The sequence below is a fragment of the Lacerta agilis genome, chromosome 6, assembly GCF_009819535.1.
Source record: "Lacerta agilis isolate rLacAgi1 chromosome 6, rLacAgi1.pri, whole genome shotgun sequence".
NCBI lineage: Eukaryota > Metazoa > Chordata > Lepidosauria > Squamata > Lacertidae > Lacerta > Lacerta agilis.
In genome coordinates, this window is record NC_046317.1 from 16,701,067 (window position 1) to 16,725,675 (window position 24,609).

General features: G+C 40.0%; 1 protein-coding gene across 1 annotated transcript in view; it reads right to left on the minus strand.

Annotated features, from left to right (window-relative positions):
* STXBP3 (syntaxin binding protein 3) overlaps positions 1-24,609 on the minus strand; it is a 30,578-nt gene that overhangs the window by 1,091 nt on the left and 4,878 nt on the right. The window contains exons 3-18 of the mRNA XM_033151465.1: positions 23,611-23,692; positions 20,683-20,759; positions 19,340-19,418; positions 17,600-17,700; positions 16,612-16,760; positions 15,700-15,790; positions 13,075-13,199; positions 9,249-9,353; positions 7,946-8,003; positions 7,414-7,479; positions 5,956-6,036; positions 4,977-5,115; positions 3,931-4,037; positions 2,152-2,250; positions 983-1,068; positions 744-892 (exon numbers count right to left, since the gene is read on the minus strand). Coding sequence (XP_033007356.1) covers positions 744-892; positions 983-1,068; positions 2,152-2,250; positions 3,931-4,037; positions 4,977-5,115; positions 5,956-6,036; positions 7,414-7,479; positions 7,946-8,003; positions 9,249-9,353; positions 13,075-13,199; positions 15,700-15,790; positions 16,612-16,760; positions 17,600-17,700; positions 19,340-19,418; positions 20,683-20,759; positions 23,611-23,692 — 1,594 coding nt within the window. The remainder of the gene's footprint in view (positions 1-743; positions 893-982; positions 1,069-2,151; positions 2,251-3,930; positions 4,038-4,976; positions 5,116-5,955; positions 6,037-7,413; positions 7,480-7,945; positions 8,004-9,248; positions 9,354-13,074; positions 13,200-15,699; positions 15,791-16,611; positions 16,761-17,599; positions 17,701-19,339; positions 19,419-20,682; positions 20,760-23,610; positions 23,693-24,609) is intronic.

Consider the following 24,609-nt stretch of genomic DNA (forward strand, 5'->3'; position numbering starts at 1 on the left):
TTTGGGGGGGGGTTACTTTGGGTCCCAGGGCTCAGGATTAGCAACCCCTTAACTAAGTAATAACCTCGAGGCAACTTGTTAATTTCCTCCTAGATGCCATTAGTTTCACCAGCAATTCATTATGTCAACAGTAGTACATATTATAGCCAAGTGGCCATAACAGTGAAACATTTGCTGGGAAATGTTAATCACACACATTTCCTACTTCAAACTGCTCCTTCCCCAAACAGTTTTTCCTTTATTCTGAAAAAAAATAAAAGACCATCTGCATGCTATTACATGCATGTGCATTCAACATGTAGTTAGGCTCCTAAGACTATTTGAAGCTAACATGAGTTGCCAGTTGCTGTTATTTCAGATAGACAATTGCAAAATTTGATGCAACTTGACAGAGAAATGAACTATATCAGAATGCAAGGATAAAACACTTGTAGGAGAGGATTCATCCTTTCTGATAATATGCAGACTAGATACAACAGCTATTTTAAATTGCTTGATTCTTAGAGGAACCAAGAGGAAGATTCAAGAGAACCAATCCAGAAATAAGGACTTTAGTCTTATGTAGAAGGGGTAGTAATGTTTAGAAATTTAAGTGGCAAAGTCAAAATGTAGAGGGAGCGGAAGGGGAATAAAATAAAGGACAGAAAAAAGGAAGGAAAAAGAAATCCTGGTGCTCCTATCGCTTCAAAAGCCAAGCAGTTTTTAGAAAACAATCCTGTCTAAGCATAATTGATCAGGCTTACCAATAATAACTTCACAAGACTTGTAGGCTTGAGAAACTTCATATGCACAGCGCATCTCAGAATATGTAATGCCTCCAATGACAAACACAATTAGCCTTGATCCACTTTTCCGGTCGTCCAAGTAACTAGTTTTGGGTTTATTGCGAGCACTGTAAAACAGAGTGGTAAAAAAGAAAATTTGGAAATTAAAGGGGGAACATGCACACAATTTTTAATTTGAATACCATTAAATCACTTACCTCACTGCTCCAGAACCATTCCATGGTGCAGGGCACTGGGAACAATAAGGCCAGTCTTTTGAGTCCAGTTTATTTTCTATAGCATCCTGAAAGAAAATAGGTTCTTTAAACAAATTAAGGTGATACAAAGTATTTATTCTGAGTCTTCAAAATCCCCAGATTTAATATGACCAGAAAGCAGGCGTGAAGCCAGCATACAGCAACAAACACTTCCTAGGTAAACAGATGTAAACATGTTGACAAAAGAATGGAAGTTAAGGTTCCGAAGAACAAGCAACCTTTCTGAATGAAGGAACTGCCTGTTTATAAATAGCTTAAGCCCACACTTTAAACCATTGATTTCTTCTCCCACGGACTACTTGGTCTTTAGGTAAAGGTAAAGGGACCCAAGACAGTTAGGTCCAGTCGCGGACAGGTGGACACTTAATAATTTTTCTGCCTGCTGCAGCAATTTTAATTCCATATAAATTTCTGCATATCTCTTTTTAATCACTCCTTATTCTCTGATGAACAGTATAAATGCTTAAGGCACACTGTCTATTGTGCCCAGTCTGAAAGTTACTTTCTGAGCATGTCAAGATGAGCAGGAGAAAGTATGTAAGCATTAAGAGTGCTCTCATCCTCAGCCCAATAGCAATTCCAATGGAAGAAGTGTGACCATAGATGAATGGAATAGATTTCCACTCTCTTTTATATTCTTATCCTCCCAACTAGCTGCCCCCAAATCTGGATCCTATTTAGATTTTTGGGGTACATCAGGACTGCAGTTGAGAGGACAGAAAGATGAACTCCTGTTGTGTAAATGGTCTGCTTGTACAAAGTTGGATTATACCTTTTGTATTAGACTGAAGCAATTGTGTTATACTGATCTTAAAATTAGGAGTGTGAAACATCAGACTCAGAATATGCTGCTCTAGAAACCTGTACCACGCCCTCAGAACTCTCCCCAGAAGTTGTACAGAAGAGAATAGGGGCCCTGGGCTGAAGAAAGCTCTCCACTGGATTAAATGCACACAACTATATGTCATTCCCCCAGAAAATTTATCAGGAGTAAAAGGTGTATAGTAAATGCAACTAAAATAGGGATAACAACAGCACACAAGCAGAATTTCTTAAAAACATCCAATATTATGTGCATGACTAAAAGCTATTTTATTTAGAAATTTTACCTCCATAATATCCTTAATAACAGGTGTCCACCTAGAAAGCTGAAATGTTTGTTCTGAGGAACGATCCTTCCTCGATGATCTGCGCTGTTGTGATGCAGCCTAAAAAGCCAAAGATATTGAGCTTGATTACTACTGAATGCTGTTAGGAGTAATATCAGTAATGCATTTATAACAGGTTATAAACCACTGAGAGAAATTAATATAACTCAAAGACAACGTTCTGCAGTCTATTATATATTATACAGGGGTTTCAAAGAAAAGTAATGAGAGATAATAAAATATTTTCTTTGGCAAGCAAAAACAGAAGTACTGTACATCTCTTAGTAAGTACATAATAAAATGAAAGTTTTAAAACTTAATGGAAGACAATTTTTATACAAAGGGATTTGTAAACATTGGTTGGCCATGAACTTGCATGCATGCATGCTTCACTACCAACCCTGCCCTCCCAAATCCTTGGCATACAAGGGGCACCCAGGGGAGGGGTGGAAGATGACTTTTGACATCATTAACTTAGTCTATATTTGCCACAAGTTACCCTGCTACAGGGTATGAGTTATACTACATCAGAGTACCTTCCGTACTTGCTACTCTACTCAAACTGTACACAACTCATGAGTCAGCAAGAGTCATACAAAAACATGCCTGAGTAACAGCAGAGCTATCTAAAACATATGCTTCCAATTTTATCTCATCTTTTCTCAAGCAAATGGCATATTCTGCACTTCTTATAGCACAATAAATTCATGTTTACTTGGAAATAAGTCCTAATAAGGGGTTTGCTTGAAAGTATGAGTATGTTTAGGATTGCAACGTTTGGTTTAAGAGGTCACACAAAGAAGTTGCAGTCAGAGTTTCACATTCTTCCTATGAGGCTGGGCTTTAGTGTAATGATGTGAGATGCAAGCCAGTGAAATCCCTGGCTCAAGTCTCCCATCAGCTGCAAATTCATTACACGGTTTTATATAAACCATAATATCCTGCTTTATGCCCCACCCTTTGCTTACAGGGTTGTTGTGCAAATCAGAAAATCATCTGTGTGAAGCAATCAGAATTCTCTGAAGTACTATATAGACATTACGTATTAACAATACAATACCACTTACTAGGGTTTAATGCTAAAAATATGAATATTATTATTACTACTAACCTGTAACAAATCCCCCAATTTGGTCTAACCTGGAATTATGTCATGCAGTTATGCCTTAGGCTGCTACATGAATAAGTTATGTTCAGAATAGACCTATGGAAATCAATGAACTACGACACAATTAACCTAAATCTGCTTGGTGGAATTCAATGTCACATTATGATGAATGTTCCATCAGTGCAAGAATTTCAGATTGCCAGACGGAGCACTCTCCCCTCTTTTCACTTTATGCATTGTTATTGGGGTTCTCTTGACCCCTCCAGAGCCAGCATGAAGAACAACACACACAAGCCATTAAAGCTAAACTATTTTATTGTAGATAAGATGCAGAGTATGTCTCTGCTTGCCAGCTCAGTAAGTCAGAGCTGTGCATAACGCATCTAGCATCTCTCTTGAGCCGAAAGTGAAAGTAAAGATATGCAGTAATATCACATGGTTGAGAAAGTAGACAAAACAGCTGTCTTTCTCATGGGAAAAACACAAGTCATACCAGCCTCGCTGCTGCTTTTGCAGCTCGGTCTGTACCAATATCCTAACAGAAAACACTAATGGCATGAGGATAGTGGAACAGGCGTTAGAAAACAAGAGGTAACACAGAGTTGACAGGAAAAAAATGCTGCATTTCTTACTGCGATGACGACAGGTACACCAAGATACTTCCAATTTTTTATCATGTCGCTATCATTTTCGATCTGTACGTTCTGGATCAGCTTGTCCAAGTTCTCTTGTGTAGTTCCTTTTTCCACATTTAAAAATAAATGTGACATTTTGAATTAGTAACTTTCTGAGATTTGTGTATTTATTAATTACATTTATTTACTGCCCATTTATATATTGCTCATTAACCAAGTGCCGTATGCATTGAAGAAACTTAAAAAAACAAAATGGTTTAGAGTAAAATTCAATCAGAATTTAAGTAAGCATTAATAAGTTTGAAACACTTTATGGAGTGCTACCCTAATACCTGTAGCACTGTTCTGAATAAGTTTGCACCACGGCAGGCCTGAAAAATCTCCATCTCACCAGCAATCCAATAATTACATTCCAATACAGCAGGGGTCAGCAAACTTTTTCAGCAGGGGGCTGGTCCATGTCCCTCAGACCTTGTGGGGGGCTGGACTATATTTTGGAAAAAAAAATTGAACGAATACCTATGACCCACAAATAACCCAGAGATGTAGTTTAAATAAAAGCACACATTCTACTCATGTAAAAACACCAGGCAGGCCCCACAAATAACCCAGAGATGCATTTAAATAAAAGGACACATTCTACTCATGTAAAAACACACTGATTCCTGGACTGTCCACGGGCCGCATTTAGAAGGTGATTGGGCTGCATCTGGCCCCCGGGCCTTAGTTTGGGGACCCCTGCAATACAGCTATCCCAGATATATTTTAAGATTTAAAAAATCTATTCTTCAGGGCTGGGTAGCTTTTTATCCATACAAACAAATGACAATTTACTTGGCTACATCTTCTCCAAAAGAGTAATTTCAACAAGAACTCTTGCATAACTGTCATTTATCTCAATAAGCCATGCTCTGGTGGCATGAGTGAATTGTAGCCTCACATACACATGTGCATACACATGACATTTCATTACATTCATGTAGTTCAGTGTATGGCATATTAAACTATGTTTTAAAACAGTAGATAGAAGACTTAGACCTTACCATTTGTGCTGAAGATATAGAGGAGGATGGCTCTTATCTTATCATAGCTATCGTGATTTTTATTGAGCAGTACTGGAAGAAGGACTCGCATCTGATCTTTCACTTTCTGTCCCTCTACATCTGTTCCAAGAGCCAAATCCTAAGTTACAAACAAGAGATCTCTCAAGTTCACAGCAATTATTTCAGCGTACTTTTGTATGTTGCCACAGATCCACATTTGGCCTTAAGCGGAGGTAGAATTTTGGAGGCATATCATATATGTTGTGTTTCCAGGTAACTATCCCTTCTCTCTCAAATACAATTATGACTGTACTAGATTGCTAGGAGGAATGCTGTAAGAGGAAACCACACAGTAGTAGCAGTAATGGAGCAAAACAATACAAGTTCAGTTGTTAACCGATCCTGCAGTAGATTACTCAAGGAAACGAGTTCACTTGATCCACTTTGCAAATTTATATCTTGTTGCATCCTTTCTGCTGCTGCTGCTGCCCCCTCACCAGGTCTCTCAGTGTAGCACTGGGCCATTAGTCTTAGTTCTGGATTTTTGATAAAGTTGATAAAGTAGCCATGACATAACTGTGGCTCTTTCCATTGTTGAAAAAAAGTAGCTACTGAAACGAACCCTTAAAGGGCAACGAGAGACCACTATGATACTATCCTGGTAGCTTTTCTGATCAGGAAAATAGGGCTATGGCAATACTATAGCCGTAAACACTGCATTACTCTCCTGACACTCCTCTCCCCCCCCCCCCCCCGGTTTTTTGCCAGTAGCTTTGCACTAGTATTCCAGAACTGCAAAGAACATTAGTTATTTTTTACTAAACAGATTTTAAAAAGGCTACTTTGGCCAGAAATGCTTTTAAAAGCCACCAAAATACAGAGTTCTCTCCTTAGGGGAATAGCCAATAGAATTTCTGTTATGCTGTCCCCAGTATTTGTTCAGTCAAAATAACATTGTACTCTTGGATGATTCACATACCTGTTCAACTTTGCACAGCTTTTCTATGTTATTCTTAAATTTACTCATGCAATCTTCAGCTATATTAAGATGCACTACTTGCTGTAAAACAGAAGCAAAAATTTGCTTACTTTTACATAATTATGACACAGCAACAGAAAACAATTAATTAACAGGCAGTATAGTTCAGTGTTTTTCAACCTTTTTTGGGCAAAGGCACACTTGTTTCATGAAAAAAATCACGAGGCACACCACCATTAGAAAATGTTAAAAAATTTAACTCTGTGCCTATATTGACTATATATAAAGTAATTCTCTTGAATTTTTCAATTTTTCCCACGGCACACCAGGCAACATCTCGCGGCACACTAGTGTGCCGCGGAACAGTGGTTGAAAAACACTGGTATAGTTTAATGTGTCCAATCTTATTTCTTAAAAACAATCCACAAAATATAAGCTTCACATTCTACAGTATTTACAGGAAGGAAGGAAGTTGCAGCTAAAATGAACATGAGTATGTTGCAGTTATAATTTTTAAGAATGCTAATTAAGGCCAGCCTAACACTTTCTAAAGCTGCAATCGTAACACACATTTAAGTAGTATTTCCCACTGAATTTAGAAAGAGTTGAACAAACATGCTTAAGATTACCTGCAAGCCAGGAAAATACAATGCAAAGTAGATTTTGGGGTCTTTCTGACACATAGGATACTGTACACAATTTAATATGATAATACATTTTAAAAATTAAGACAAATTCATTAGGCTTAGATCTATCAAAAGCAATTAGTTGTGAGATGTAAATGAAACAGTCGGGATGCCTCAAACATCAGAGACAGGGAGCTAACAACCTTTATGTTTTGCTTTTGAACCTGCTGAGGTATCTGACTAGCCAAATGACAACAAAATGCTGGACTAGATGTTCCTTGATCTGATCCAACAAGGCAATTTTTGTTTATGGAACAATTTTATCTCTCTTTAGGTTGTTAGTATGCCAGTTAACTAACTATGCAAGTGGGACAGTGGGGATTACCTTGCTAACCCTGCTTCTCCTGCCCAGGTCTTTTCTCTGGTCAAAAGGTGAACTTCTGAAGCAATGAGTCTTCTTGTACTCATGAAGGCTTCTCGTAAATTTTAGAATAGTGCAAATGCTTCCTGCTTCAGAAATGTACACTCCAGCATGAGGGGGGCAGAGCTAATGCAATTATCTCCACCACCACCCCTATGTATTTACTTAACTCCAATTGTACCAGGAGCAGTTCACATGGTGCCCTGCAGATGATATTTGACTCCAACTGTCATCAAACTGAGCCAACTTCACTAATTATCAGAGATCATGGGAGTTGTAATCCACAACATCTGGAGGGCACCTAGTCATGCTTATACACCAGCATAATTGGCCACAAACTAAGCCAAATCTAGGCTCAAATCTAAAAAATGCACAGCATCCAAACACATAAAAGTATTACATTTTGCTCACCTTAGTAATCTGTTTGCGAAAGTGGGGCATCTTCTTCATGAGCTGAGCCAGATTACTTAACGATAGCTAGAAAATAATTCAAATTTCAGTTTCAAATATTTCATCATTTCTTTTAATTTGTGTTTGAGGACCGGGAAATGCATAGCCAGGTTCAAGAAGTCTACTAAGACTGAAATCCTGTGTTTACTTAAAAGTTAAAAAGCATCTGTCTAAAGTCATAGGGCCTTTCTTCTGTGTTTTTATTTACTGACTGATTACATTTATTCATCACTCAAAAACTATTGTTATTTAGGATTGCACTGCAATATATATTTAAGATTGCACTACCAATATATATTTTAGTCTCCATTTTAGTAGGTTAGAAGTACCAACAAAAGACAATTCAAAAACACTTGAAAACAAACCCCAGTGGATTCACATTCAGTTATTCTCACTTCCAAACCCATGTCTTTAGTATCAAGGTAGTTGCACTCAGCAGAAGACTAATTTAAAAACATTTAGTACCACTTTAAAGTAAATATTTATTTCTTACTTTTCCTTCTGTTGCCTTTCTCTTTGATGAAACTTCTTTCATAAGTTTTGGTATTTCCCTGAAAGAGTAGAAGAAAATGGCTTCTTAATATTTTTAAATTAAATTGAGAATATAAACAAGTCTGAAATTCCCTTCCTAGAAAAGCTAGACGGGCTTCCTCTTTGTTCTCCTTCCGCCATCAGGTGAAGACTGTTTTATTCTCACAGGATTGGGGAACTCACTTTTTTTTTTTAAAGAAAAGAACTTTTAATAATTTTGTGATGTTTTTACTATCTGTTTTGTACCAGATTTGCTTTTATATTATTTTAATTCTATCACAGTTTCATTACCTTAACTATTCGAATTTATAAGCTTTTAGGTTTTTGTATTTCAGCTGTGTTGTTTTACTTAGTGTAAGCCGCCTTCAGTCCTGGTTTGGGGGAAAAGTGGGAATAACAACAACAACAACAACAACAACAACAACAACAACAACAACAACAACTGCTTAAAGGCTTCAAAATCAATTATAAAATGGTCTCGGGTATGTCTACACAGATTAGTAAGCAAGTTTATTTAGTAGAAATTCAACAAGAGCAGCAAAAAATGTAGATTTAGTCCTCAGAAAGAAGTGGACTATTTTAGTATATGTGCTGCCAAAGCGAGCACAGAAGTGGACTATTTTGTGTATGAGGAACATTCCCAAGGTGCCTCACAAGTCCCCGAGTGGTCAATAAGGTGACTCACTCAACTACTCCAGAGTAAAATATAGGCTGCCAACTTCTACTGACTTAACGAGAGACGGCAGGACTCTCCCTTTAAATTCCTTGGCTGTGGCCTGTGGTTTGCCTAGAGTGGGGGTGGGGGAAACCTAAGGTCTGAGGGCCACATCTAAGCCTCTTTATCTGGCCCTCAGGACTATTACTAGAACCCTCCCTGAGCCACACCACTCACCCTGGTTCACACCTCTTTGAATGCTTTTCAAAGAATCATAGAACTGTAGAGCTGGAAGGGACCTCTAGGGTCATCTACTCCAACCCCCTGCAATGCAGGAATCGCAACACGCAGTCCCTGTTGCGGAAGTGGGAGCCCTTGTACTGGCTTCCACTAGCATGCCAGGTTGTTGAATACAACCTGACGGGCCAGATTCAGCTAAGTCGTACTCAGAATAGACCCGCTGAAATTGATGAACCATACTTAGTCGCACCATTAACTTTAATGGGCCTACTCTGAGTAGGACTAGTACTGAATACCAATACACACACAGTTTTAAGTAGCTATCAAGTAATGTTATGTAAAACAGCAAAATACGTTCAATTGTACGCACTCCAACACATCCGCAATATGCCTGTGTCGGATTTTCACCCAGAGGTCGTCATCTTCTTCCAGAATGGCTTCCCTTTCTTTTCCACTTGCACCTTCCGTCTTATACCTAAACATAGAAAAAAAGCAAATTATTAGCTGTAATATATAACAGATGAATGCACAGAACAGTTGTTTGCACATATATTTGGTAGTTAAAGAAAAGGATTTCAAAACTCTTGTTTTAAATACATCAAGAATCTTAATTACAACATACAAAAGCAACAGTTGCTCTTTTTAGGATATAAAAAGCTGAAATACTAAGCCAAGGAAGCCTAGAAATTATTCCTAGGAATAAGTCCCTCTAAAGTAAGAGCTACTTATTTCCTAAGAAACATGCACACAATATGCTGAAAGGGTAATAATATTTTGTAATGGAATGGAATGTATAAAAGATCATCAACCGAGACACACAATGTCCTATTCCAAAACCTATTGTCTGTTTATATAGGTCATTACATTAATCTCCTCCTTCAGTTCACAGAACAGGTCCTCATACCCCAACGTACAGAGAACAATCTCTCACTTTAAATTGGGGAAATACTGTATTTTTCCGTGTATGACGTAAGTTCCCCCCCCCCTTAAAAATGTCAAAAATTAGAAGGCATCTTATACTGTCAGGATGTAGTGGTGCTTCCCACGAGTAATGACTCTTCCTCTGTATATTTACATTGCTTTATTATACAGATATGTACAAGTCAGAGCTAAGGTTCTAGCGTCCATTCAGTCACTTTCAGATTCCGGAAGTGGCACTCAGCGAGAACGCCTCCAACACAGTAGTTGGGGAACCCCAAATTTCCTCCTCTTTTCCTTCCGTTTGATTCCCCTACGTTGTTGAGGTGACGGGGCTGCCACCTCCCCCTGTTTCTGAGCTGCTCGGTTGGCTGCTCAGGTGGCGTTCGGGCTCTCTAGAGTCTGACAGCCCCTCCACCATGCCGCCCTGTTCCTGCTCATCGCTGTTGCATGGCGTGCTCGGACTCTCAAGGCGTTGCTCGGAAACCTCAGCGTCCAAGACCCCTTTCACCCCCTCATCGTTCTCTTTGCTGACTCCTGGTGGTCCCCTGACATATACATGGGGCTATCTCTCCCCATTTTCTTAAATCTGAGTCCCCAAAAATAGGGGGAGTCTGTGACAGATTGGCCCTAGGGTTGAGGAGTTATTACCTCCTGGCTCAGAAGGAGTTAATCCACCTTCATCTTGACTGACAGTTCATCCTTTGGGGGCGGGGCAGTCCCCGGTTTAAAAGGAGGGAACAGCCGTTTTGACAGTGGAGAAGAGGGAGGGTGTGTGTGGAGACAAGGAAGAAGAAGGGTGTGGGGGCCAGGATAGTGGTGGTTTAGGTTAGGTTTAATTTAACATGAAACTATAGGTCGAAAGATGTTTCTGTATTACCGCAACTAAGATGGTGAATGCATGAATCTTTAAAACAACTATGTTCTCAAGAAAATAAAGTTCAGTTCTTTTTGGTGCCAAGGAGGAATCGTCATTATTGGTCCAGCAGGGTATCAAATCTCACAGAGGTGTGGACTCAAGAAAGGGCAAAACTTACCTGAGGAAAGGGAGGTGATAGTTTGTGTCCTAGAGTCACACAGAAAAGGGTTAGATGGTGAAAACCTAGAGTGCCACGAAGTTGCCAAAGTGTTGAGGCAAATCGAGACAGTGGGGATCCGAGCTGAGGGAGGCCCTTTACTGTAGGCAAGAGGTTGTTCATTTAAGTAACCCAGAGTAGTGAGGATACCAGGCCACGAAAGCTGGAAAAAGACTCTCATTACTATTAAGCCCTGGAAGTAAGAGGGGTTTGTTTTGAGGCGAACTAAGTGGAGGGGGGTTGGTTTCACCCCTGTACCCTTGTGGACACGATTTTAGTAACTGAGAGGTGGGGGCATCTTATAGACGGAAAAATATGGTAATTCAAATCTAACTATTGATTTCACACACAATCACAAAGCAGATTCTTATATGGGAATTATTTAATGTACATGTATCTGTACTAACATGCCTAGTATTGTATTCTTCCAGCTGTTAACCAGATTCCTAAGAACTGGGGGAATGCCACAGAGTTTACTACTGCTATGTCACGAAACACTGTTTATATGTATAGGAACTCACATAAAAACTGATTCAACCAGAAGGCAGTAGAAATACAAGAAAGGAAAAAATGGAAAGTTAGTTAAAACCATATTACTGAAAAATAGTAGCTATTATACAAATATGGGTCTCTCTTGAATGCATTAGTTATTCCTAAAGTAGATGTAGAAGATGGTGAAAAGCTGAAATCTTGCTGTGGAAGTTTGCATTTGAACTACACATACCAACAGGTGATTGTTAGCTATTTACAGTGGAACTTAAAGGCTGTATACTTTAACTAATATGTCTGAAAGTATGGGATAACACTCTTTGTATTAACACAAATCCAGAAAGTGGCTTCACATTAGTATCTTAATAGCAATAAGCAGGACTTGATAAAAAATAATTATGTTGTGTGTTGTGAATATTAGATTGGCACTTCAGGTATGGACTCAGGAAAAAGGAAGTGTGCCTATGTCTGTCTGTCTATCTATGCACGCACACACATATATATGCAGGCTTTCTCTGCTGAAATGAGTAAAACCACAAAAGTGTGGTATGATACATGGAGCTGTGGAGTCACATGGTATTGTTTGGCAGAGGGAAAGATCAATGCTTTAAAATTTTGAGTAGCACTAGTTACTGAAGTGATTTAGCCTGCAGCATGATGCTATGGATCTGTGCTCAGTGGGGCTTACTTACTATATTTAGGATTCAGCATTGGTAAAAATAATTCCTGACCAGATTAAAAAACTAACAATTTCTACTACCATATCTACCTCAGTATTGTCTACACTGACTAGCAGTAGCTTTTCAGGGTTTCAAATAGTGGGCATTCCCAGCCCCATCTTGGAGATGTCCAGGATTGAACTGGGGACCTTCTTTATACAAAGGAGATGCTCTACCACTGAGCTTCAGCTCTACAAGATTGTTCACTGCCCAAATCAAATCAATATACACACTTCCATGAGACTCTCTGCAGACCACTTAAATAGAGGAAGTTGTCACCACTTACAATATACTCAAATTCCCCTTCCCTTTTATGTTGAACTAAAGGTGGACTGTTCTGGAAGCTCTGCTTATGCCATGTTGTTAGCCAAGATGACCCCATTTCTTAATTGGTAGTGGCTGTAGCAATGAGCTCGTATGTGTGTGTATTCACATGCTTTGAAGTGCACTAATTGGCTAGCTTTGACAGTATTCTTTTCTAGGGGTCAGAGATACTTGGCTCTGAGCCCAGAAAGGAGCAACATCAGTAATGCTTTGGGTATCAGCCACCTGTGTTCCCATGTGACGTATGCTGCTTTACCATATAAAGAATGTATGCACTTTAGGCTGGGTGTGCACATTCCATCATCTGCTTGCCTGGTGGTGTCTGTCTCTCGTGCAAAATTCAAGGAGAACTGGCAGGCTACTTTTTGCTGTTAAGTCTAAACCCTTCTTAATAAAGACAATGAAACTGTTCATTCTGGTGTCTTTAGCATCCTTCTTTGGAATTCCTGTGTCCCACAATTTTCAGGAGTTCTCCTCTGTCTCTGCAATGTGTAACACCTTTAAGCAAGGAACTTCAAAGGCAGTCCTTCTAGGCAATGTTCCATTTCAGCCAACACGGGATAACAAATATAGGGCAGAATGTATTCTTACTAGCTCATCCTGAAGTTACTGCAGGAGTCTTTGAACTTGTGAGTATATGAAAAAAAATTTAAGATTAAATTATACTTGCTTGTATGTGTCATTTTCAATTGGTAGCAGATCATAAGCCATTGCTTGAAAAGTGAGTTCATGGAGCACAGTCGACACGGGGTCAAAGCCACGATCAATTATTAACAGCTGGGAGTGGGTTTTCCCCTAAAAATCAGAAAGCATCACTTTTTTAAAAAGATACAACAAGCAAAACAGAGTGATGCACAACCTAAAAAGATTTATTCTGTCTTTTACAAAAGAGGATGCACCAGGAAATTAAAGCTACACAAAAACTAACACTGAAAAAAAGGCTAAAGTTTATTCTCATATAATTAAAACAATAACTTTCTTCCCAACATAGGTATTCCAAGATTTTCCTGAGGTGCACCGATATCCAATAATCCTTTATTTCATGGGGAAGCCATTTAGGTTCCTTCAAGGAATCAGCAGTGAAGAAATGGAATGTCAGACCCCTCTGCCCTCAAGATATTTTATTGAAAGTAACATGCTAGACTTTATATGGAATAAGTTTTGTGTATAGGTTTGTATACACAAAACCATCCCAATGAAAAAGAAATGCAAGAAAGCAAAGTGGCTGTCCAATGAGGCCTTACAAATAGCGGGGGAGAGAAGACAAGCAAAATGCGAAGGAGATCGTGAAAGATACAGGAAATTGAATGCAGATTTCCAAAGAATAGCAAGGAGAGACAAGAGGGCCTTTCTAAACGAGCAATGCAAAGAAATAGAGGAAAATAACAGAATGGGAAAAACCAGAGATTTATTCAAGAAAATTGGAGATATGAAAGGAACATTTCGTACAAAGATTACCACAATTAAGGACAAAAGTGGAAAGGACCTAACAGAAGCAGAAGACATCAAGAAGAGGTGGCAAGAATACACAGAGGAATTATACGAGAAAGATATGGAGGTCTCATACACCCCAGGTAATGTGGTTGCTGACCTTGAGCCAGACATCCTGGAGAGTGAAGTCAAATGGGCCTTAGAAAGCCTTGCTAACAACAAGGCCAGTGGAAGTGATGATATTCCAGCTGAACTATTTAAAATTTTAAAAGAGGATGCTGTTAAGGTGCTGCACTCAATATGCCAGCAAGTTTGGAAAACTCAGCAGTGGCCAGAGGATTGGAGAAGATCAGTCTACATCCCAATCCCAAAGAAGGGCAGTGCCAAAGAATGTTCCAACTACCGCACAATTGCACTCATTTCACACGCTAGCAAGGTTATGCTTAAAATTCTACAAGGCAGGCTTAAGCAGTATGTGGACCGAGAACTCCCAGAAGTGCAAGCTGGATTTCGAAGGGGCAGAGGAACCAGAGACCAAATTGCAAACATGCGCTGGATTATGGAGAAAGCCAGAGAGTTCCAGAAAAACATCTACTTCTGCTTCATTGATTATGCAAAAGCATTTGACTGTGTCGACCACAGCAAACTATGGCAAGTTCTTAAAGAAATGGGAGTGCCGGATCACCTCATTTGCCTCCTGAGAAATCTCTATGTGGGACAAGAAGCTACAGTTAGAACTGGATATGGAACAACTGATTGGTTCAAAATTGGGAAAGGAGTACGACAAGGCTGTATATTGTCTCCCTGCTTATTTAACTTATATGCAGAGTTCATCATGCGAAAGGCTGGACTGGATGAATCTCCAACCGGAATTAAGATTGCCGGAAAAAATATCAACAACCTCAGATATGCTGATGATACTACCTTGATGGCAGAAAGTGAGGAAGAATTAAAGAACCTTTTAATGAGGGTGAAAGAAGAGAGCGCAAAATATGGTCTGAAGCTCAACATCAAGAAAACTAAGATCATGGCCACTGGTCCCATCACCTCCTGGCAAATAGAAGGGGAAGAAATGGAGGCAGTGAGAGATTTTACTTTCTTGGGTTCCATGATCACTGCAGATGGTGACAGCAGTCACGAAATTAGAAGACGCCTGCTTCTTGGGAGAAAAGCAATGACAAACCTAGACAGCATCTTAAAAAGCAAAGACATCACCTTGCCGACAAAGGTCCGTATAGTTAAAGCTATGGTTTTCCCAGTAGTGATGTACGGAAGTGAGAGCTGGACCATCAAGAAGGCTGATCGCCGTAGAATTGATGCTTTTGAATTATGGTGCTGGAGGAGACTCTTGAGAGTCCCATGGACTGCAAGAAGATCAAACCTATCCATTCTCAAAGAAATCAGCCCTGAGTACTCACTAGAAGGACAGATCCTGAAGTTGAGGCTCCAGTACTTTGGCCACCTCATGAGAAGAGAAGAATCCCTAGAAAAGACCCTGATGTTGGGAAAGATGGAGGGCACAAGGAGAAGGGGACGACAGAGGATGAGATGGTTGGACAGTGTTCTTGAAGCTACTAGCATGAGTTTGGCCAAACTGCGAGAGGCAGTGAAGGATAGGCGTGCCTGGCGTGCTCTGGTCCATGGGGTCACGAAGAGTCGGACACGACTGAACGACTGAACAACAATAGGTTTGTGGCTTGCTTCTCCTTTTGTGCTGTGGTTTAAAAACCTTGTTCAATTCCATCCCCTCGTAAATGGAAGAGCATTAGCTCTTTTCCTGCATTTACAGCATTCATTCCTCCCAGCTACATTTCAAGGCTCTCCTATCCCCAGCCTCCTGGAGAAAACTAAATATTCACTCTACCTTTCCTTGACTTCGTTGATCAGATTCATAGTAGTTTTCAAGCTTTTTCTCAACTAATTGTGCAAGTTTGCTGGCGTTATCCAAAGGCTTGCTGAAAAGAGAGAAAAATATATTTTTGCTGACATTTATGAGGACACTAACAGATATCTGAAATAAGTGACCGTGAGCTAGTTAGGTTCATTTGCTTTATTAGAATTTGAAGTGATCAATTGCTACGGAATATTTCATACAAACAAAGCTGCCTTTTTTCAAGTCAGACCATTGGTCTGTCCAGCTCAGTACTGTCTATATTCAGGTGGTAGCAACAATCTACAGTGTCAGATAGGAAGGAGTCCTTCCCACACAGCAGTTCCCACAGATACCAGGATTGGAACATGGGGTCTTCTTTTTTCAGGCAAAGCATGTGCTCTATCACTAAAGCTATGACTCTTCCCTACAGTTCTTTATTCTGTACGCGTTGAGTTCAGTATGGGATGGAGCTCACTAGCATGGGAAACACCAACCATCACAAACTTCATTAGGTTGATACATTTCTCCCCTCCTCACTCTCTGAGTTGGAGTTTGGAAAAGTGTTAAGGAATGGTACTAAACTAGGTAACTGCCAAAGACCTGGTTATGTATACCAAAGCTCTTCTGAATAGAATAGTCTCACACACACCAATGTTCCTTCCGGTGTGCAATCCTGCTTGTCTCCCTCTCTCCACCCAATCCTTTCCCAACAAGCACGAAGTCCCTTTAATACAGAATATTTGACTCCCCAGTATATATTCACAGATTTGTTCCCCACATGCAGGGGAACTGCATTGCCTCCTAACATTTCAGAATGGGCAATGTTGAATTTCCAAGCTGTTCAAAACGTACAATCCATTTCTATCAAACAGAACACTTGGAATATAGTATTTCCAGTTGTACCTTCTGTATCTTACACCAGGATTTTCTTCTAGAGTGGCACATAATGTAACAATTTGTTCAGCTATTTGCTCCATTACGGTGTCATTTGTCTTCTCCATGATGGGACTGTAGCAGCGATAGAAAGCATTTGGGACATCAAGGGTAAATACCTAAAGTAAAGAAATGGTTCCAAATAGACTGTTTTAGGAACCAGAATGTAACAGCAATATCAGCAGAAGACTGAAACTATGATTTTATTAAATTGCAAGTGCAATAAATATCTAGTATAACACAGCTTAATGATACCTTACCCCACCCCACCCCACATCTCTTCTCCTTGGTCCTCTTGAAGAAATGTGTTCCTTGTTCTCACTCACCGTTCCTCTACCACTGTGGTCTACTTTCTCCTCTAACTTAAAGACATTACAGTACAATTTTTTGTTACCTACACAGATGATGGAACCTAAAGTGGTCAGGAACCAAGTTCAATATGACTGGGCAATGTAATGTCAAAATAACCTTCAAGGAAAACGAAGATTAAAACCTAAAAAAGATTAGGTTTTTAAAATCTCAGCAGGTAACCAAAAACCTAATGTCTAAATAACTATACTTTGATTTCACTTTTTCCCATTTGTAGAGTTTTCTGTCAACATCTAGTAATTTTTATAATTTATGGAATATGTTCCAACCACTGAAAACCCCATCTGGTTTCTAAAGATTTAGGAGAAAATACCTACATACTTTAAATGTTCTGTCTGCAGCTATGATGGCTGGCAACATTATGTAAGAGGAGTTGAAATATTGTGTTAAAATATTAAAAGCATATTTGACAATATTCAAAATATGCAGCTTTCTAGTCTTTTTTTGACAGGGTTATCTTTATTTAACTACTATATAATTTAACAAGCAGGACTCCACATAATAGGCATTAGTTATTTAAAAGTTTAAATGAGGATTAGACAAATCCATGGAAAACATGGAAAAGTTAAGTTCAGTAAATTAAACTTACCTGTGATTCATAAGGGAAAAAGTTAATATTTATTTCTTTGCACCGTCTTATGGCCTTTGAACAAGATGACTTCATTTTATTGAAAAGTTTGTCATCACAAACTAGGAGAAAAAGGTTTGTCAGCTGTCATATTATTTCATCTTTACACTTCTTTTATGCAACAGACAGTGTGTAAGTATGTCTTACCAAAAAATTTTAAATATTAATTTTTTTTAATACACCAAGAATACATTGAAAAGTATTTGTTTTTTTCTTCATGTGGGTATTCTGAGTCATCCACAATGGTCTGATTAGGAAGAACACTAAACCACAATTTAGTGTTACAAGAAGCTCCTGCCTCCTCCTCCTCCAGCGCAATCACAGAATTCAGGAGTTCTTAATTCAATATTTTATTAGCCACCATTTACAGCATCATCTGAACCAGGACAAACTGTAGTTAAACTTAATTATGATTAATGAAAGTGAACAAGCTTTAAACCATGGTTTATGCAGCTAGCTTGTTTCCAGTGGTTACAGTTAAGGTTTCAGGCAATTTGCCAAACTGTGGTTAAACTAAAGCAGGAGTGAACAACCTTTGACCCTGCAAGCTAAGCTGGGGCAAATGGGAGTTTGAGTCCATCACCTGGAAGGTCACAGGTTAGATATCCACAGGCTAGCCCATGGGTAGGCAAACTAAGGTCTGGGGGCCAGATCCAGCCCAATTGCCTTCTAAATCTGGCCTGCGGATGGTCCGGGAATCAGCATGTTTTTACATGAGTAGAATGTGTGATTTTATTTAAAATGCACCTTTGGGTTATTTGTGGGGCATAGGAATTCATTCATTTCCCCCCAAAAAATATAGTCCAGCCCCCCCACAAGGTCTGAGGGACAGTGGACTGGCCCCCTGATGAAAAAGTTTGCTGACCCCTGGGCTGAACCAGGTCAAAATATCTTACCTATAGGTAGTGGCAAACTATTTTTAAGCACCAAAACAGAAGCAAGTCTTCAGACTAAAATATTTGTGGAGGGTCACCTAACCCTCTAGAGTTCACGGGGGGGGGGTGTAGAGGGGAAGGGGGGAGACTGAAGGAGAAAGCACAGAAATGTATGGTTCTACTACTGCACGTCCCTTGCACTAACAACAGGAACATTGCATACCACCCACTGCTCTCAACCTTTTTGTTATTCTAATCTGAACGGAGAAGACCTTTTCAGTGGGCATGTCCTCATTTTGTTGTTATCTCCCAAAATTGCTAACCAAGGCAACTGTTTTCACATTTAGATAAATTATTAAAAAGTTTTTTTTCTAGAGCAGCCATTTCCAGCAGATGGGAGGATGGAAGAGTATGACTATAAATGGTATTCTAGTTTTTACTTTGTTTTAACTGTTGATACACCAAACCTATATTGCTTTAGGATTGTCTATGCTTCAGGGCTTTTTTAATGCATGACTGCTGTTTGTTGTGGTTATATTGTTTTATATATAAGCTGTTCTCGCGGCTCAATGGAACCAAGTTGGCAGAAAGAAATTCCAAAGACAAAATACTTAAAGCAGCACTTGGGAGAAACTGCACTATACAGAATAATGTGGGGAAACACGTAATACTCTTGTAAGAATAATGTTGGGTTTTTTTTTTTTTTAGTAATAACCAATCTCCTCACACCTGAAATATACAAAAAGGCTCAATGGTCATTATCCTGATTGCTCCCATTGCTACAATAAAAAAATCAATGAATTTGCTACAATCAGTGAATACTTACAGTCAGTAAAGTAGACATATGCTGCTTTGTACTTGCTGGATGATTTACTGACGAAGTCATTTATAAGCCCATCTACAGACTGAACAATTAAAACAGTACATTCTAATTTATTTCAACTCTTACAAATAGGATCCAAGGCATTGTGGATCATCTATCCTAAAATATATCTCAACTTGATTAATTCTATATTTTTGTGATTATCAACAGTTTGTAGGAAACAAATTTGACTACTACAAATATCCATATCAACTGCTATTTAAGTGCTCTGAAAAAGCTTTAAATATTCTGTGTTTCTAAGCAGAAGTACAATTTCCATAATTGAGAAACTCTATGTATATTTCCTTTTAAAGGAAGTGCTAAAACAAAGATGAACAAGTCAAAATCTTGGGGTGGGGGAACTCCTTTAATTAGCAGAGAGAAAATTAATGGCAAACAAAACTTCTATTTATTTTATTAATATACAGATTTATAGGAAGTGTATTAAATGGACAGCAAATCATAGACAACATACAAAGAAGTGCATTTGGAAGATGCAGAAAAACTGTATTTGAAATGTATGACTATAGTTTTTTTTTCAAACAAGCTATAATCAAACTGTGATTATGATCCTGACTTGTTAACAAACCACAGTGTAAATCAGGCTTTCCCAAACTTCAGTTCATTGACGACTTGATGAGCTTACAGTTAAGAAACTCCAACCCAAATTCTTAGGAATGTAAATGAAATAGTCAAGAAATATCAATATATAAGCAACACTTGTTAAATATCCATCACCATTACTAGGAATCAAAGTGGAAAAAATAAGGAAGCAAAATAAGTGAATGTAATTTATCTTATCAATTGAGATGGGTGGGTCTGATGGGTTTTAACAAGTTTATGAATTTTGGGCTGTTGGTTTGCAAGTCTGAATCTTAAGTCACCGTGTTCTGCTGTATTGTGGAATCATCTTACAATGATTCTTCTTAACAAAGGAGCTGCACTCCGTACATTCCCATGCCCTTCACTTCTCAGGCTCATCGTTCCCAAATAAATTTGTCGCACTATACCTCATAAACTTCTTTTCCACCCCAGATGCTTGTTGACTCCCAAGGTCTTTATTCTCTGTTATGCAGCACAAGTATGCTTGTGCTTTTCTGGATCTAACCCCATTGACAAAAAGAGAATTACATAAAGTATAGACCTTTCAAAAAGAATTCTGATCTGCAATGACCACTGTTCCTCAGCAACACATTTAAATGAATTAGTAACCTATGAACATTTTATCACATGGTAATTTTTTAAAATTTTATTCACAAGAAGATTAAGTCAAACTGACCAACAGGCTTAAAAAAACAACAACTAACCTTTGCTGTAGGTGTGATGAGATAAATGGCTTTCATGTTAGGGACTGGCTCACGGTTTTTATAAACATTCTCCACAACTACAAAATAAGATTTTAAAAAACAAACCCTTCAGTATTTTATACATCTACATTTGCAAAAAGAATAAAAAGTACATGATGGATCCCACTTTTCCTAATAATAATTCCAAGCCAACTCAAAACTTACAATCAAAAGTAATAATTATATTAAATTAACAAAGCATGAAAACAGCAAGATAAAACATATTATGTAAGTCCTGCACTTGATCAACAATGTGAGAGGTGGCAATGGGGGCCATAGGGGAAATCTTGGAAACTCCCACCCAACTCCCTACCTTCAATGGGGAGCACCACTGAATTCAAGGCTCCCTTCCCTTGGAGCCCCTTCCATTCTTAGAGGGGCAAATCTGGATCCAACCCAATAATTTTAAAAGAAGAACTTTAAACGAAGAACTGCAAGGTTGCAAGTATTTCCTTTTCTCTCATAGGGGAATGCCTCTAAGATGAAAGAAGCAAACAAATTGCTGAGCCACATGAGTGTTGTAATTAGAGCTTTCCATTGATCCTTTGATAAAGACCAAAATGACAAGTCAAACCCAAATAGGCCTGAAATCAGTGATGCTAATAAATTCAAGCATCAGTTAGCAAACATAGTTTACAAAATAAGCACTGTACCACAAACTGCATGTAGTCTCACCACCTACAGGTGTAAAATAGATTTACATAATGATTCTAATCAATCACTATTATGTAAATATATTTTTTAATGTTAGTTTTATAATGGAAGTTTTTCAGGCACTTCCAGCTTTACACCATAACTACCGGTACTTTGTATCTGAGCTTTAGGATAGCTGCAACAAGGAAAAATAAATTTATTTAGTTCCTTTAGAAATGGTTGTTTATAGACTATGAAATTTAACACCAAAATCCATTTTGGAAGTTATCACTTCCCACCGCGCCTTCATTAAGCATGACCTTCCTTCTGCCCCCACTGTCAAATGTTCCAGAAAGCCGTAATATACTAGGAGCTACTGCCTCAGCTCACTTCGCTGTCTCTCCGTTCTGCCTTCAAAGTCTCGCTTTGTCCCCACCACAAGGCAACATGCAGGAAGGGCCAGTCAAGAAGCTTCCCCCATCCCCAACTAGAGCAGCGTTGCTTGCTCTTCCCTGCTGCCTACCAAGAGAGCGGACAGTCTCTGATGCTGCTAAGCATGAAACGGCATTGTTTGGTGTGAAGGTGTACAGCAGCAGGAGAGCAGGCAGTTGCTGGGGAACTGCCCCAGTCTATCATGCCACCTAGTGGCAGCCATGCAAACTGCAGCATGATGACAATCCAACAACTATATACAGGCCCATCTTAGAGGGATCTGCCGCCCTGGCGCAGCGATCCCTCGGCGCCCCCAGCCTGCCGCCTCTCCGCCCGCCTCCCTCCCGCGCTGGCCGCCCCTCGGGAGGGGGGGTGGGCGAGCGGGGATGAGAGGCGTGGCGTTGGAGCGGGCGCCCGCGCTCCGGCGGGCGGAGGATGAGGGGCGGGCGGGCGCTCGCACACCGGCGGGAGGGCGGGCGGGCTGCAAGCCGGCCGCCCTCGCCTCCCAGAGCCCCAGCTGGAGTGCTGGACGGTCGCGCAAAGCCCCGCGCCGCTCCAGCGCTCCAGCTGGGGCTCCGCGAGGCGAGGGCGGGCGGCTTACAGCCCGCCCGCCCGCCCGCCCCTCATCCTCCGCCCGCCGGAGCGCGGGCGCCCGCTCCAACGCCACGCCTCTCATCCCCGCTCGCCCACCCCCCCTCCCGAGGGGCGGCCAGCGCGGGAGGGAGGCGGGCGGAGAGGCGGCAGGCTGGGGCTCCGCGAGGCGAGGGCCCGCCGGCGCGCGAGTGCGCGCCTGCCCGTGGGGGCGGGGCGGGTTGGGGAGGGGGAGCCCGGTATGCCGGTGGGCTCGTGGGGGCGCCCCTGGGGTGCCCTGCGCCCTGGCGCGCCGCGCCACCGGCCTCTATGGATGAGACGGCTCTGACTATATAGCAAATTCATTCCGTAATTACCAGTAGCCATTCCCCTACCCACTGTTGCAGCTCAGAATACAAGCAGATTAACATTATGTCACCCTAAGCCACAGAACCTTTACCCCACATTCTCAGTGAGAGCACAACAAAAAAATACACAGAAAGATTAGAGAATGAGAAAAGAAACGAAGTTAAAAGCAAGATACAAGAGAAAAAGCTTGTAACTGTGGTATTATCGGGATTCCTCCCACCCACCCAGGACATGTTCCCTGGCTACCTTCTGTCACTACCTACTGACCTGAAGAGCAATAGGACTCTCCCTTTATAGTGTTACTCAAGTACATCTTAAACAGGCACACAGTATGAGATACATCCCTAGAAATTCACCCATTTCTGAACACGGTAATATATTTAAGTAAGGAAGGTAATCCAGAGCAAGTAGGCATTTAATACATAATACTCACAATTCTAATATCCTATCTAATATGACTAACTTTCCTCATTAACTATGCTAACTCACTCATATCAAATTCTCCCTTTCTCTGTCTCTAACACACACACACACACACACACACCCCTTTCAACTGTCATTTTGCAACAGACACACTCAAACTCCACCTGGCATTCCATTCAACACCCCTCCTGACAATTCTTCCATTCATTATTCTGTTACAACCATATACCAAAAGGATAAGAAACTCAATGAAGACAAAGTTAACAGATGGAAGTAACAAATCCAGCAGCAGAATGAGTAAACAGAAAGAAGTGAGATGAAAAGGGGTAATTACAGATATGCCCCATTGAAATTCATGACTTTTTCGTTTAATAAGTTTCCACTGGATGTCCTCTGCAAATGCTGACAAAACAAGTTTCCCCATATGCCAGAATCACAGAACTCTCTTTAAAAGGTACTTACCAGTGATCCCTTCTGCTAACAAGTCTGTCATTTTACCACATGATGACAGAAGCTTTGTGGTGAAGTCATCTAGAAGAATTATCTGTATAAAAAATGTTGAAGTAGTGCTTTAGAAAATTATATCCAATTGCATGCTTCTTTACTGAAATTGGTTTTGATGCCTGGTTGTAAGATGAGAGCTTAATGATAAATCAAAATCGTTGTACCTACTAAAGTATTCATTTATAAAGTGTATAATACTCCTCATTTCGGGTCCCAAGAACCACTAGGAGCTTCCAAACATTAAATATAATATAAATCCTATAAATTAAACAACATGGCAGCATCAAAAGAAACCATCACAAAAAAGAACACAACTATACATTTTACAACAGCTTGATTTTTAATATTAATTTGCCTCAAAGTATTTCCTAAGTAACTAAATTTTCATTTCTTGCTGAAAGGTGATCAATGATTAACCCACATGGGTGTCTCCTGGAAAAAAACTTCACAATTGTGGCACCACAACCTGAAAGGTGCTGCCTCTCATGCCCACTCACCTCACTTCTGAAAACTGAGGAACATGGAGCAGGGTGTCAGATACTGATATGAGCGCCTATGTGGGAGCAGGCAATCCATTCAATATCCAAGTCCCTTACTGTTCCTGAGTTTTAAGAGTTAAACCAGGCCAGGACAATTCCACAGTCAATGTCGATGTAATGATATCAATGCAAGAAGCCCCAGCTAGAAGTCTGCTCACTGCATTTTGTGACAACTCTAGTTTCTAAACAGTTGTCTTTTCCACGGCAGTCCCTGTAGTAACGTATTGTTATCCCTCAGAAGCCCCTTGGGATATAAATAAAATATATAATGTTATCTGCATCAAGTTTGCATAATGTTAAGCGAAGGAAAAAAGTGATGACACAATCAAAAAATTGCACTAGAAATGGAACCAGTGTTGGAAACTGAGATATGAAAGCTAGGAGCTAAATGGCACCTTAAACCTAAATTATGGGCACA